The 15,330-nt window shown below is 34.6% G+C and overlaps 1 protein-coding gene across 1 annotated transcript in view; it reads left to right on the top strand.

Moving 5' to 3' along the window:
• Positions 1-14,914, top strand: part of Rbcn-3A (rabconnectin-3 alpha) — a 179,519-nt gene extending 164,605 nt beyond the window's left edge. Inside the window, exons 35-37 of the mRNA XM_089094941.1 lie at positions 8,730-8,874; positions 10,914-11,137; positions 13,359-14,914. Coding sequence (XP_088951067.1) covers positions 8,730-8,874; positions 10,914-11,137; positions 13,359-13,562 — 573 coding nt within the window. The 3' untranslated portion in view covers positions 13,563-14,914. The remainder of the gene's footprint in view (positions 1-8,729; positions 8,875-10,913; positions 11,138-13,358) is intronic.
• The last annotated feature ends 416 nt before the right edge of the window (positions 14,915-15,330 follow it).

The raw sequence follows: 15,330 nt of genomic DNA on the forward strand, positions 1-15,330 counted from the left end.
GAACCATACCACGTCGGAATGGGGCTGCTGCGAGAATTAGCCTACCCTCCACACCCTAAATTGACCATGCGGATTCAAAAATGCCAATGGCACTTGCTTGCGAGTGGTGGAACACTCCGAAACTTGACATTTTATTATATTTTGGTATTTCATGCAAGAAAATGCATGTTCCACAAAGTTTGAGGTGCAGTTTTCCGCTCAAATAGAAATGCCTAGAAGCCATAGAATGTTTTCATTACAAACTAACACGATTAGTTACAAAAATGGCAGAGTTAGAAAAAATGGCAAAACTATATGAGTCTTGAACAGTCTTGGAAAGTATAAACAAAATCAAATTGAATATTACATATATAATGATATTGATTTTTGACAGATCATCCAGTTTAAGTTTTGTTTTCACTGTAGGTTTTATGTTCATTTTCAATGCTGTAAGAACTGAAAAATAATAAATTTGTAATATACGAGCAATTCACCTTCCATAAAGCAACAAATACACAGCAGGATGTAAGTTTTTACAGATAAAGAAGGGGCAGTATCCAAATTTTGCTTGTAGTGAAACTATATTTGTCTTGACAAATCTTGAAAAGAACTAATAAATTAAACTGAATATTTGATGCATAATGATACTAATTGCTAAAAGCTTGTCAGTTCAAAATTTTACTGTAATTTTAATATTTATTTTCAATATTAAGTACAAAAGAAAACATTTGTTATGTAATTCGTTTTCAGTAAAGCGCCGACGACGCAGTAGGTTTTAGACTTCTGTAGTGAGACGATACCTAAACTCTTGTTTGTAGTTATTTTTACTCGATTCAAACTTGAATTGCATATTCAATTTAGGTTACACTCGTTTTAAGATTTATTTATTCATTTACATTAATATATATTGTATGTTTTTCGTATTGATTGTTTATTTAATTTCTGTTCGTTTTAAGTTTCATTTATACTTTAATAGCAAAATATCTGTTTTCGTTTTAAGCTTGATTTTCATATTCAATGTAAGCATTACTCGCTTTAACATCTATTTAATCATTTAAATTATTACTTCCTGTATATTTATCTCTATGATTGTTTATTTAATTTCGGTTCGTTTTTGGTTTCATTTATTCTTTTATAATAATTTCTGGTCGTTTTGAGTTTTAATATTAACAGGTATTTGCATATGCTGAGCTTAAATTGAAAATGCCCTTTAATTTCCTTTGAAAAACTTATTTTTCGGAAAGTTTATTTTTAATGATTTTTGTTCGTTTTTGATTGCAAAAAGTTTCAATTTTTTATGGCATGGGGGGGGGGGTGCTTTCTGTCCGATTATTCTTGACTTTAAAAAACGGATCTAGAACTTTCAATTTAAATCAAATGAGGCTTTTTTCAAAGTCTATACGATTACCTCTTTGATCAAAACCTTATATATGAACAATAGACAGCGTGCATAACTTGTGGACAGCGATTGACAACAATGAATGGATTGAAAAAATAGGTCCAATAAGGGTGTTTAGACCATTTCACTTGCTGGCACAAAGTGATCACGGCTGTTTGGAATTGACCTTAATAGGAATTTGTGTGCCAAAGCAATTTTGCATCTATCACAGAGTATGTATCTTAACCTTATAATTGGATAATTATAATAGATTTCCTATGTGTTCTTCCTATACAAAAACCCTTCCCATAAGTTAAAAACCCCCCTTAATAAGTTATGCCCCAGGGCATAACTTACAACGCCTACCCCTGGGCCCTGGTGGTCTGTGTCGACACCGGAGTTTTTTTTATCAGAACTTTCAACTATTTTAACAAAATGTCTATCTCAGAATTTTTATCCGATTCATTTAGGACGTGGATGAGGGAGAGGGGCTCGTTGCCCTTCAATCTCTTTTGACTCTTAAAAAGTAAACAAGAACTTTCAATTTTCAATCAAATGAGCCCTCTCTAAAGCTTATACGAGCATCCCTTCCATAAGAAATAATATGAAGGATTCAGAGAATCCTTAAATTACAACCCTTGCCCTGAGGGCTTTGGGGGAGTTGTAATCCTCAAAGACCTAATTTCCAGAACATAAAACTACGTTTGATAAAATGGCTGGCTTAAAATTTTGATTGGATGTGTTTGGGGAAAAGCTGGGCGTAAGAAGGGGGTTAGTTGCCCTCAAACCACTTTTGATTATGACAAAAGGCACTAGTCCTCGGAATTTCCAATCGAATGAGCCTTTTTTGAAGTTTCTACGACACCACCTTCTATAAAAACCTTATATGTCCCCAGGGTATAACTTAAAACCCTTGCCCTGAGGGTTGTGGGGGATTTTCCTCCTCAAAAATATATTTTAAATCTGGAAATCAACTACGCTGAACAAAAATGGCTATCTAAAAATTTTGATTGGATGTGTTTCGGGGAATGATGGGCGTAGGGAGGGGGGGGGGCTAGTTGTCCTCCATTCACTTTTGACTATTAAAGAAGTTTCTATGACAACGCCTTCTATAAAAACCTTACATGCCCCCAGGGCATAACTTAAAACCCTTGCCCTGAGGGCTGTGGGGGAGTGTCCTCCTCGAAAAAATGTTTTCTATCTGGAAATTAACTACGCTGAACAAAATGGCTATCTCAAAATTTTGATTGGATGTGTTTGGGGAAATGATTGGCGGGGAGAGGGGTTGCTCTTCAATCACTTTCGACTATTGAAAAGGGCACTAGCCCTTTGAATTTCCAATTAAATGAGCCTTTTTTGAAGTTTCTACGACAACACTTTCTATAACAACCTGTTATGCTCCCTGGGCACATACTAAAACCCTTGCTCTGGGGGTTGGGGGGGAGTGTCTTCCTCAAAAATATATTTTCTATTTGGAAATCAACTAAGCTGAACTAAATGGCTATCTTAAAATTTTGATTGGATGTGTTTGGGGAAATGATGGGTGGGGGGGGTTAGTTGCACTCCAATCATTTTCGACTATTAAAAAGGGCACTAGCTCTTGAATTTCAAATCGAATGGGCCTTTTTTGAAGTTTCTACGACAACGCCTTCTATAAAAACCTTATATGCCCCCAGGGCAGATCTTAAAACCCTTGCCCTGAAGGTTCTGGGGGAGTGTCCTCCTCAAAAACATATTTTCTATCTGGAAATCAACTACGCTGAACAAAATGGCTATCTCAAAATTTGATTGGATGTGTTTGGGGAAATGATGGGCGTGGTGGGGGCTGGTTGCACTCCAATCACTTTAGACTATTAAAAAGGGCACTAGCCCTTTAATTTCCAATCGAATGAGCCTGTTTTGAAGTTTCTACGACAACGCCTTCTATAAAAACCTTATATGCCCCCAGGGTATAACTTAAAACCCTTGCCCTGAGGGTTGTGGGGGAGTGTCCTCCTCAAAAATATATTGTCTATCTGGAAATCAACTACGCTGAACAAAATTGCTATCTCAAAATTTTGATTGGATGTGTTTGGGGGAATGGGGGGCGTGGGGGGGGGGCTAGTTGCCCTCCAATCATTTTCGACTATTAAAAAGGACACTAGAACTCTCGATTTCCAATCGAATGAGCCCCATTTGAAGCTTCTACGACGACCCCTTCCATATGAAGTGCCTCTGTTAAAAAAAATTAATAATAATAATAAATAATAAAACATTGGAGCCGTATGGCCTTTACTATAGGCAACGCTACAGCGTTGCCTCTGATTATACAAAATGGAAATGGAATGGCTTTGTTCCATCGATGAAGTTCTTTCTTTATTATTTTTATGTAAATTCTTTGTTTAAGAAAAATAACTAAAGAATTTGATAAAAATCTAAGTAATTAGTCCTCTTTATCTTTCAATTAATACCGACTGGGTTGCCCCCGCAGAATTTCCTTTTTCTTCAGAAGTAGATATCTATCATTATCCGGTATTCGATTCTACTAGTAAGGTCAGCATATGTTATGTTCCCTAGGCCCTGTTGCCTTCGTCACGAGTGAATCTCATTAGACGAGGCACTTAAAGAAAGAAAAAATGCTCCCTTTCTTGTTCAAAATGTGACTGATGCTATTTCTCACGCTATGCCGATTTGTAATAAATCGCATTTATTTGTGTATTTTCTTGCATGATCAGGGTTTATTGACCTGTATTAACAGGTGATTTATGAACTTTCTGTAAGATCAAGCAATGCTATCCTAAATTGGCTGCATAATTATCAAACAGTTCGTGGCGACGAACTGTAAGTAAGAAGCGATTCAGCCGAATAGCAACCAAAACTAAAAAACGGAATTTTGATAACAATAGATATATAAAAAAAAAATTATACTGATTCTAAATATATAAAACTGATTAAGTTTAATGTTACCAATCAAAAGCTACGAGCCTGAGAATATTTGCCTGAAAAAATGGGGAATTCTGTATTATTTATTTATTCATTCTTTTTTTGCCAGAAGAAAGATCATAGATAAAACGGCTAGAAAATATATAAAAAAAACAAGTTATTTCAATTGAAAGTAAGGAGCAATATTACAACTTAAAACGAGAAGAAATTATTCCGCATATAAGGGGAATGTTTCTTCCTTAGCCCTCGCTGTTTATACGCTAAAGTTTGACTTTTTGTCACAATTCTTTAATAAAGACTGCTCGAACACAAGGACCGTTGAGTTTGAATGAGAAGTATTCTTTTAAAGAACTTTTAAGATTTTAGCGTAAAGAGTGAAGGTTGAGGAAGGTGAAGCCCCCCCCCTGAAATACGGGATAATGTCTGTTCGTTTTAAGTTTCAATCTTGCTCCTTACTTTCAGTTAAAAAACTTGTGTTTTATTTTATTTAGAGGAAGGAACAGTACACTTAATAGCAATATTTTATATTGCAATCAAGTCATAGCTGCAAACAAGGGGGAGTGTGGGGAGTGTGTGGGTAACCATTTCAAAGATCCCTCCTTCTCAAAAAGAGACTATTTTGAAAACTCCATCCATCCCCTCCTAAAAAAAATCACAGTGTTCATGGATGAATCAAAATATGAAGTTAGGGATGGGAATTTTATATTTAGTTTTTACTCATCCTTCACCTTATTTATTTCTCTCTGGCACATGCAGTTTGGGAAGTAACCAGCTCAGATCCGATGTGTTTCTCTTTATATCTATACAATTAGTCCTTCAAATCTTTGCTCTTCTTCTTGCACAATATGTCGTCTTTTTCCGATGCAGATCATGAATCTACTTCCGTTTAAGCCATCAATATTAAACTAACGAAAATTGAACAATTTTTTTCAGCTTTTAATTTATTCCTTTTAGCTCTCTTCAGCAATTTGTCTTCTAAACTGACAATTATGATACCCTTAAAGCATCCACTATCTGGCTTAAAATGTCTATTCAATCCGCCCTCACAGTTTAAGTGCTTTTCGGCTATCAATACAGCCTTCTGATTTATTCCAACTCGTTCTTCTGAATTGCATGAATCTGTCCTTCGGACAAATGTTGTTTTTCTTCTATGACTACCATTTTAAAAGCTTTGATATTCGTGGGTGTCTTTAACAAAATATCCAATTTTAATAAAAAGCGTTTGCATTAATCTCCTTGTAGGTCCCTAAAGGCACAAAAAGGGCAGTCAACCTCTTTGAGGGAAAAAAATTCAGACACCCACGCTTTAACTAAGAAAGAGGAGCTTGTAGTGTAAGCTAATCAATAGGGGGAGGGGGAAGTCTATTATTGATAATTATACAGGTTGTTGTTTGTGTATTTAGTTCAGTGGTAGAGAAGGGGTCAAAATGATGATTTTTGCGGCATCACTTGGAATATATAGTATGTATATAATTGGTTTTGTATGAATAACAGAAAAAGACCTGGTGATTCGGCTCTTTTTCTAGATTCAAAACTGCCAATCAGAGCGCTTATTTCATTATTATTTTTACTATCCAAGCTTAAATGTTGTATTCACAAGTTTGCGTGGCTATTCTTCCATACCTAAACAAATGACGGGCCAGACATCCATATTTATTCTTGGAAACCTAGCCATACATGTGTGTGAACGCCGCTTGAGTGAAATATAAAAAAAAAAAATTTCTCGGTTCAGAGCGGCAATACGTTCTAGTATTCTTTTGAGATAGGAACTAAATTCCTCAATATAGGTGTGGAATGTAAACCCTTAAAAAGTTTGTTCTTTTCTTACCTTTGAATTTTCCCATTAATTTTTCCGGCAGAAATTTAAGGGTGCCCTAGATTTTAAATTATTTCGAATTTTGTGTGCGTAGATTAGCATAAAGGTTGACAAAGTTAATTCTACCCCCTCCCCCTCCGGAAAAAATATTGGTGATTGCACCTGTAGCTTTATCAAGTTATTTTTTTACCTAAAATGGATAATGATGATTTTGAGCCTCCTCCTTTAAGAAAACATTGCAAAACTGCCGATTACCAAAGCCGGAACATTGTGTCTATTGTCCAAAGTTTATCCCACTTCCTGATGTTCTTTTTTCTCCGTTCCCAACTCCAAATCCGATCTTCCTCTCATCATTTTACTGGTGAATGTTCTAAAAATCTAAAAAAACGAGCTTATTCTCCACCAATGTCCCCCTAGATATAACTAGAACTTTACTCATAAAATTTATCTCCCTTTTTCAGACATTAATATCTCCATTTTGATATCTGCCCGTTTCCTGTTGAAATAGAAGCTTGACTACGTAAACCCTTATTGAGAAAAATAATCAAATGATGGGCTGGAGACTTTACATCCAATCGCTATTAAATCCACCTTTTAAAAACTTTATGAATATTTTCTAGTGGATTTGATAAGCTCATAACAGACTATTGTTTTTTCCTACTTTGGTAATTAAAAAATAACTTTCCGATTATTCAGTCCATTTAACTGAAACGATTCTTAATAAATCCGAGAAGAAGAAAAAATGTTAGTTTAATAGTTATGAATTAAAAAAAACCTTGTCTTTACTGAGCATACCTTTCTCGAAAAATAATCAGTGTTTGACTTCAGTATCGATCCTTTATTAGTAACAATCATGGCATCTTTTCATTTGAAGCCCAAATGTTAGATATTAAGATTATCCATTCCACAACGTTAATGACTTGCTGCGCAATTGCGCAAGGGACCTTATTAGGCCCTCCACTCTTCAGCTGTGATAAATCATTTTGTTGGATACTCAAATCCGTTGCTGACCTGTGAATATCAGAAATATGAACAAATAAAAATGGCCATATCTATTGCAAACAAAATTGCAGTAGATGCTCCACTGATTAAAACATGTTCATAAAATAAAAAAAATGATTATTCACATCCTTAGTTCTGTTCCTTACTACCCTTGATTTGTTAATCTTCCTTATAATGCTCTAGCATCCTCAATAGAACTCTTTTGTAAAAGTATTTCTGGTCATTTTTAGAACTAGATGATCAGAACTTAAATGATATAATCATATCCATGCATTTACTTAATTAGCAAGTTGCTCCCATACTATTTTACAGTTTTTTTTCTTATTTTGAGTGAAACGCTCATGCTTAAAAAAGTCAGCACAAGATAGGCTCAAAAGGAGTGTTAATCTTTAACATTTTTAGCCTGGAAGGGGGTTACGTCTGGCCTGTCTTTTTGATAGTTACCCTTTATTCGGACCGATATGTTTTCTGGCAAAAATGGTCGTTTTTACGAGATCCGTCATATTTCATCCGTTTTTGCTGCAAGTTAATGCATCATAACGGGTCAACGGCTTTATTGAAATTTTTCTGCTGAATCGTTGAAAAACGCACCCGCTATTCTGAATTGAAAACTTTTTGCAACCGTACAATACAAATAACTTATTGGTTTTCGGGTCCGGTAAGTTGAGCTCTAATTATATATATATATATATATATATATATATATTTTTTTTTTTTTTTTTTTTTTTTTTTTTTTTTTTTTTTGGTTTATTGATTTATTAGGATGGTTTTCTCCCGCACAAGCATGCTTCAGGGAATCTATGATGTATACTTTATTTTTTTTAAATAAACCCAGTGTTACTAACTGAGAAACTAATTATATTTATGAAAAGTTGTTCATTATTAAATTGACGAAGGATATGAGGGCCACGTCTTTTTAATCCAAAATTTTAATCCTAAAGGCCAGGGAGGACATTTCCAGAGAAACCATCAATTATGATAAGGATTATATTATTAATTAGGCGCAGCTTCCCTGTGTTAATAAGGGATTGATTTAGAATTAGATTTAGCCTATTCCTATGCCTATGCTGTTCAAATATTTCGTAATAATTTTTGCGCTCCAACGCCTGCAATGAACCGTTTCTGTATGACTATTTTTGCGATTTTTCTGCATCCGTGAGCCGTTTCGCGTAAAAAAACATATGGTGATATGGTTTTTCTAAATTGTTCATCAAGCCTATGTGGTTATAATAATCTCCTACGAATAGTCAATTTGGGCCCAGTCTTAAGGTAAAAATATTCATTAATAAAACAACTATTAAAAAAAAAAAAAAACTTGAAACAAGGAACTTTTGCAAAGATCTCCCGACAATAAAGTTTTTTTTTGTTTCTTAAAACTTTAATTGAAATACCTTGTTTTTATTTTAAAGACTTATGAGCTCCATAACTTGTTTGTCAATGATTTCCAAGTTTTTGGATATTCAGTGGCATTTTTTGAGAAGGAATTTCCCAGTAAAATTATTTATCTAGCTTTTAATTTGATAGGATACCAGTAGGCCATCTATGTGGACATTAATTATGATTGGATCATCTTAAATAGTTAAACTTCTTGTTATTTATACTTTAATGGAAATATTTGTTCTTACTTTATAGACCCATCAATGCCACAACAAGTTTGTGAATGATTTCCAATTTGTTGGATCTTCAAGTGTTTTTGTATCTGCGGGCTTGAGCTCAGATGGAAAAAATGTGGCTCTTTGGGATAGTCTTCTTCCTCAAAAAAGAGCTCAGATACATGGTAAACCCTTTCTCTTTTCATTTTTTCATAGCTCTACTCTAGGTTTCTAAATGTGGGTATGCCAAGTCAAGGATCATCATTCTTTGACCAGCCTAAAAGAAATAAGACTTACAAAGATTAAAATTTGTTAGTAGATTTTCAAATGGGATTTGATTGGCTGGCTGTATTATTGTCGCCTCCTGTGCTTTTGGTAGACTTAAAGTAGTTGATCAATCTTAGGGGATCGTATCTGCATTTTTTTTCCTTTGTGAAACTTTAATTCTGAATCTTTTTTTTCTCCCATTTTTCACTGACATTCCAGTTCTAATTTTAAGATTCGCTATTAAGATCCACTCTTAACTCCCTAACTTTACTCGAACTTCGAATTTCCTTTGAATACTTTATTATGAATTCTTCCAACCCTATTTAGGGATGACTGGCTTTTGTTCGGTCCTAGGGTATGGCCAAAAACTACAATTTTTTGTAATATATCATCATTCATCTGTAAGACAGCCTATTCATCTTAAGCCTTTCTTTCATTTTTGTACTGGTTATTGTTTGAAATAAGGTCAGTCAAACGAGTCCCTAAAACTATCCTAAGACAATATATGGAAAATATCTAAAATATCTCCTTCGACTTTTCGAAAAGCTTAAAGTGTGCTGATTATGCGTTGATGTTAATGTAGCGTAAAGCACGCACGGACACAGGAATTTTTGAGTGGGGAAGAAGGCGATAATAAACAAACAAACCTTGCATGATAACTTGAATAAGAAATGACTGGAAAATCCTGAAAGTTTCTTGTTTCGGGACAGGAAGCTTAGGCCTCAAGCCCCTCCCCTCCTCACTTACGTCTCTGCATAAAAGATTTTCGTGTGCTTACAGTCAATTGTTTTTTTTCTCGAGTTTGATTTTTGATTGCGTTTTTCATAGAATTATGGCTTTTGGTCGATGTGGCACATATAGCCAACCATTCGCTTTTTATTTTTTTATTTATTTTTTTTTCTACTCGGTCTCAAACTAATGACTGGATGTGTTGACTTTTTATAGGCATGTGTCTTTTGTTTTTTGGGGGGAGGGATGGTTCAAACAAAACGTATCCTGGAAAATTAGGATTATATACATTTTTTGGAAAATGTGAAGGTATTTGGGGGGGGGGGGGCAGAAATGAGAATCTTTATTTTACATGAGTCTTCGTGTAACCGGTAGAACAATATCTCTAACACATGATTCACGCAAATAACGTTTAAACAGAAAATAAAAATAAAAAAGTACAGACTACTTTTGAGCATCTACATTATTGCTTCTCTTTATATCCCCTTGTCAACCAACTTGCCGTGATCACGTATTTAAAAAATGAACAAAAAACCGCGTAACCATACTCGTCCATACCGGAGATATTTATCTTATATTCATCATTTGCCTATCAAATGTAGTGGATTGGATCTAAAAAAAAAACGAAAAAAGTAATAAAAGGAGATCCAAGTCCGTGCATACCTTAATAGTTGTAAATGATCTGTTTATTTTTAGAAATGGGAAGTCCAATATTAAAATGGAGCAAGTTTATTTTTAGAAATGAGAACATTTCAGTTCTTTTGATAGCTGTGGTACTCCAAATAGCGAAAACTCAATATTTTTATGTAATATCATTGACTCATTGACTAAATACTTTTTTTGCATTTTGCCAATGCATTTCAGCAGTTACTGGATTGCTCTAAAAATATCTTAATTCAATTTCAAAGCCACGGTGAATAAAATAAACTTTTTTTGATTTGGCATAATGTTTTTTTTTTTTTTTTGTTTTTTTTTTTTTTTTTCAAAAACTGGTAATACTTTAATTGCAAATTGGCCCTTAATTTTCGTAATTCCGAGAATTCCAGACAAGTACACTGGTCTAAAATATTTACATCAAAGAACAAGAGATTCCTCTAATCATAGTCACATAACATCGAGCGCTTGTATCTCAAAAGATACTTTTCCACATCAATACCGATCCTTTCTTGTCCGTCTATTGCTAGTTTCCTTGTATAGCCTAATATGAAAAATATTATATTTTTTTAAGCTTTCGTATCTCATGACACTGGTTCTACCTGTGTTTTGTACTCACCGAAGAAGCAAACGATTATATCAGCTGGAAAAAAAGGTGACTTGAGCGTTTGGGATATAAGACAAAGGACGCTGCGACAGCGCCTAACAGGACATGAAAATGGCGCTGCTGTTCGTGCTATGGCCTTGGACCCTGGAGAAGAATATTATGCCACAGGATCTTCGGAAGGTGATATCAAGGTAAGGTGAAACATTTTTAAACGACAGAAAGGCATAAAAAAAAAAATTGATTCTGTCTTTCTTTCGAAGCTTCCTTAGTTGTTTGTGATCTGGCGCAGTGTAAGATGTCAAAAATAGCACTAAGCGGACATATAAGACGCATTATCATGCGAGTGCTATGAAGGTTTTAATTTTACTCGCGATAATCATCATTGGCAGAATATCAATTCTAAATTGTATAATGTGTTTAGTAATGCCTCAGTTGGTTTGTTAATTGAGTCTAGGTGGGCTTCTCACCTTACATCTTTTTTTATTTTTACTAGGCTCAATGGTAAAGTTCATTATCATTTCGAAAATCAAATATTATGTATTTTCTTTTTTAAATGTCTCCCGGACGCTGCCCAATAGTTTGGAATTGCTTCCTGTGTGGTGTCCTCAACCCTATTTTAAAGCTTAGCAAGAACCCATTTTATTGTTCTCTCTATCTTGTATCGTCTGTTACCCCTTTCTTGTAACCTTAGCTGTGTGCTTGAATATCTTTTAAACTTTTGTGTTGGGTTTGGGACGGATCAGTTTGGGCTCTGGTTGTCAGGAAGTCTTAAGGGTTCTTTTTTCTCTTTTAATGTAAGCTTTAGAAGAAGGAGATGGCCTGTGCATTTGTGCTCTTCATTTCTCCAGAGCTATGGACTCAGTTGTGTATGCTCATGGTCTTTATTCTCTGTCTTCCAAGGGTATTGAATTTTGTATCATTCATCCCCAAAGTATTTTTATCGAGATTCCTTTCTCTCTCTGGTCTTCAATCAAATTCTCTAATTGCGTGGAATAAGACGCGAAAACAAGGGGATGGTTTTACCTCCTATTTTCAAACTTCAGTGTTTGAAATATGGAATAATGTTCCGATTGCTTGCTTTTTAAAAGATTTAGTGTCTCATCCTTAGCTTAATCTTCAAGTTAGTCACATCCGAAAGGGGTTCTCTGATTCTGTAATTTTGTTGCCTATTCTTTCTTCACTATTCATTTTTATCTGAATGTTAATAAATTTGAGCTTCTTTCTTTTAATGTTATGGTATCTTCTAGACCACTACTAATTTATAAAATTGTTCTGTACCTTTTTTTGAAAGCATAATGAGACTGTGAAACACGGTCAAGTGGTGTCAGTTGAGGGGAGACAAGGGGTATCTGTCCCCTATATTTTTTGGCCTTCCATAGATTCCAAAAAATACCGTTTTTGGGTGAAAAAATGTCTCTTTTGGTTTTCCATTGATAAAATTAAAAAATGTCAAACTTGCCCCCGCCCCCCTCCTAGACTACAGAAGAAAAAACTGAAAATGAAATGACATCAGATTCCTCGGTCATCCTGTTTTTTCCAGGGTTGCCGATTGTAAGAGACTCTGGTACTTAGCTGCGTTGTATGAAACGACAGGATTTTACGGAAGGGAAAAAAACCTGATAAATGTCTTATGGACTTTTTGACTGGCATTAACAACCACTTTTTTTACAACTATGATTAAACTCCTCTATATCCCGAGACTTAGCTACTGAAGAATTGATCAAACCGATTGATAGAAGTGAGTCTTTGAGAAGCTCATAGTAATTAATATGAAATTTTATAATCGTAGCAGTCCGTCAATAAGTATTGGTTTGACAAAATATGTCACATAAGTCCTTTTTAATTGCCACTGCTGACTTGCCTATGTCATTCTAAGGGACTTGTTCCTGTAATGTTTGACTCATTATTGTTCTGCAAGTGTTTAAAGAATAATACTCTGTAATGGCGAAATTCACTGAGTGAGTTTCCTTTCCCAGGATCTACTTTTAGAATCTAGCCTTTTAAGGCAATATGTTGAGATTGTTGAATACGTTTGCTGTACAAATTAAGATTGTATATTGTTTTTTTTTAATTATACACAAGTTTAAAATGTATTTTTCTTGAATATAAATAATTCAAATAATATAAAACTGTCTTCATAGAACATATGAAAGAATAAATACAAAACGACAAGAAATGATACGGAGAAAAGTGTAGGGACACGTTCTTAAAAAAGAGGAATATTGCGTAAAAACTGAAAAGCTGATAAAACGTATTAGTTGCATGTTTTTACATTGGGGGAGGAGGTAATGGGTAAAATATTCCAAATTTCCACGGCCTAGCTTTGCCCTGGAACAGTAGCTTCTGTTGGAAATAAAACGTACATTTTGGTTTTAAAATTATTTCAGTAATTATTATTTGATTCATTTGTAGCTTTGGAATATGGAAACATCTGAATTACTCTTAGCTTTGCCTGGTGAGCATAGTCGAACAGGGTTCTTTCGACCGATGAACTCTTCTAGTAATGGTGTCAACTCACTTACCATTGACTCTGAAGGACGTCTTTTCTCTTGTGGTTCTGATGGCTCATTCAAATTCCGATGCTTGCCCTATAAAGATTGGACTGGAGGACATTGACAGTAATATTGACCGAGAAACAGTTCCTAGGTTTACTTCTTATTTCCAGCTACTATCAATGTTTGGTAGTATTAGGTTATTATTACCCAATTATCAATATTTTTATATGGGGTGCGCGATATTCGAGAGCACATCAATATATCCGATATTCAAAGCAATAGTATTTTCGAAAGTTTTTTTTTGTTACCAAAACTTAGTGTGTATGCCTTATAATTTTATTTAAAACCAACTATAGTATTTAAAAGGGTTTTAAATAGTTTTCTCGGGAGTATTTAAGCATAAATGGACTAGTGAAAAATAACTCTACATACGCGTAACTTTCACTAATGTATGAAATCAAGTGGTTTAAACTCAAGGATAAAAAAAAACGCTATAAGAATAAAACCACCCTAAACATTTCAAGTTGAAATAACTTTCAATTGTTGCTTCCTCCATGATAAAATTCAAAATCGTTAATAATTAACGAAAACTTCTTTTGTTTTTATTCTTCTTTTATTTTGTGTCAGATTATGCGTATTTTCAAATTATTTTATTACTCATCACAAATATCTGACAAATATTTAGCTCCTTAGCTAGTCAATGATTGAAAGTTCTTTCATATATTTATAAAGACTCGGCCCTTAGGAGGGTGGGAGGAGGATTTCTCCGAAGGGGGTATGGCTCTTAGTACCAATCTTGAGAGGCATCACTTCCTTGTGGACAGGTTTGAACGCTTTGGCTGAGAAATCCTCTCTTTAGTCAGAACAAAGCGTGTTAGCAGCTAGAAGTGAGGCGGCCTCAGACCAAGACCCAATCGGCCTCCCCCCTCCCACCCCTTAAAAAAACTTTTGCAATGGATTTTCCCTGTTTTACTTTTTCATTTAATTGATTTCTTCTTTTTGTACCTTTTCCACCTTCTTGTAATCAATTTCTACGTATGTGTTAGATCAGAATCAGCAATCCACGTGTGACTAATTTTGTTCATGAAGTCTTCAAAGATGAAAGGTACTCTTTGGGTTTTTCGAATGTCGAATGAAGGAATATCGATATTCCAATGTCTCTAATATCGCGTACCTCTGCATTACAGTATCTCTTTCAATGTGATGTGTGCCTGCATAGTGGGATTAGATTGGTTGTTTATTTCAGAAATGTACGAGTTAAATGTTCTATGCTTTTAGGCCGGATTTTTTGTTCTTTCTTTTTATATTACTGCGTTCCGGAATATTTAGTCGATTGTTTACTTTGGTAAATGTTACCGTATTATAGTTGTTGTTTCTAGTGTTGCTGCGTATTACTTGTTATGTTCTTATGGATGGAATAAATTTCAATTGAGAATTGTTTTATTATTTTTCGTGTTAAATAATATAATGTAGAATATGGCAGGATATAACCTAGTTTGTTAACTAGAATTAGACAAAGCTAAGGGCAACAAGTTTGGGAAAAAATTAATAGTAGGGGATAAGACAAGTAAAATTAGTGTAAATGAGACCTGAGTAAAGTCAAAAATTTGTTCACAGCCAAAATCGCGAGATGCTTATAAAACGAAGCAAATGGAGCGGGTGGGGGTTTAACTGTTTATTTAAAGGGTGAATCAGGCAAGATTTTTTTCAGCACTTGAGCCCAAATTCGCTAAGGGGGTTTATATTTCAAACAATGGGTGTAGCTTCAATCATCTGAAGGTTTCATTTGGTAATGTGTATGACTTGACTTGAGGATGTGAATGTATAACGTAATAAGAAATTACCGAATATGCAATAAAATTTGTATTAGCTCCACCGGCCAAACGTTT

The sequence above is a fragment of the Artemia sp. Qi Xiang Cuo genome, chromosome 9 (genome assembly GCF_049724085.1).
Source record: "Artemia sp. Qi Xiang Cuo chromosome 9, ASM4972408v1, whole genome shotgun sequence".
Taxonomy (NCBI): Eukaryota; Metazoa; Arthropoda; class Branchiopoda; order Anostraca; family Artemiidae; genus Artemia; species Artemia sp. Qi Xiang Cuo.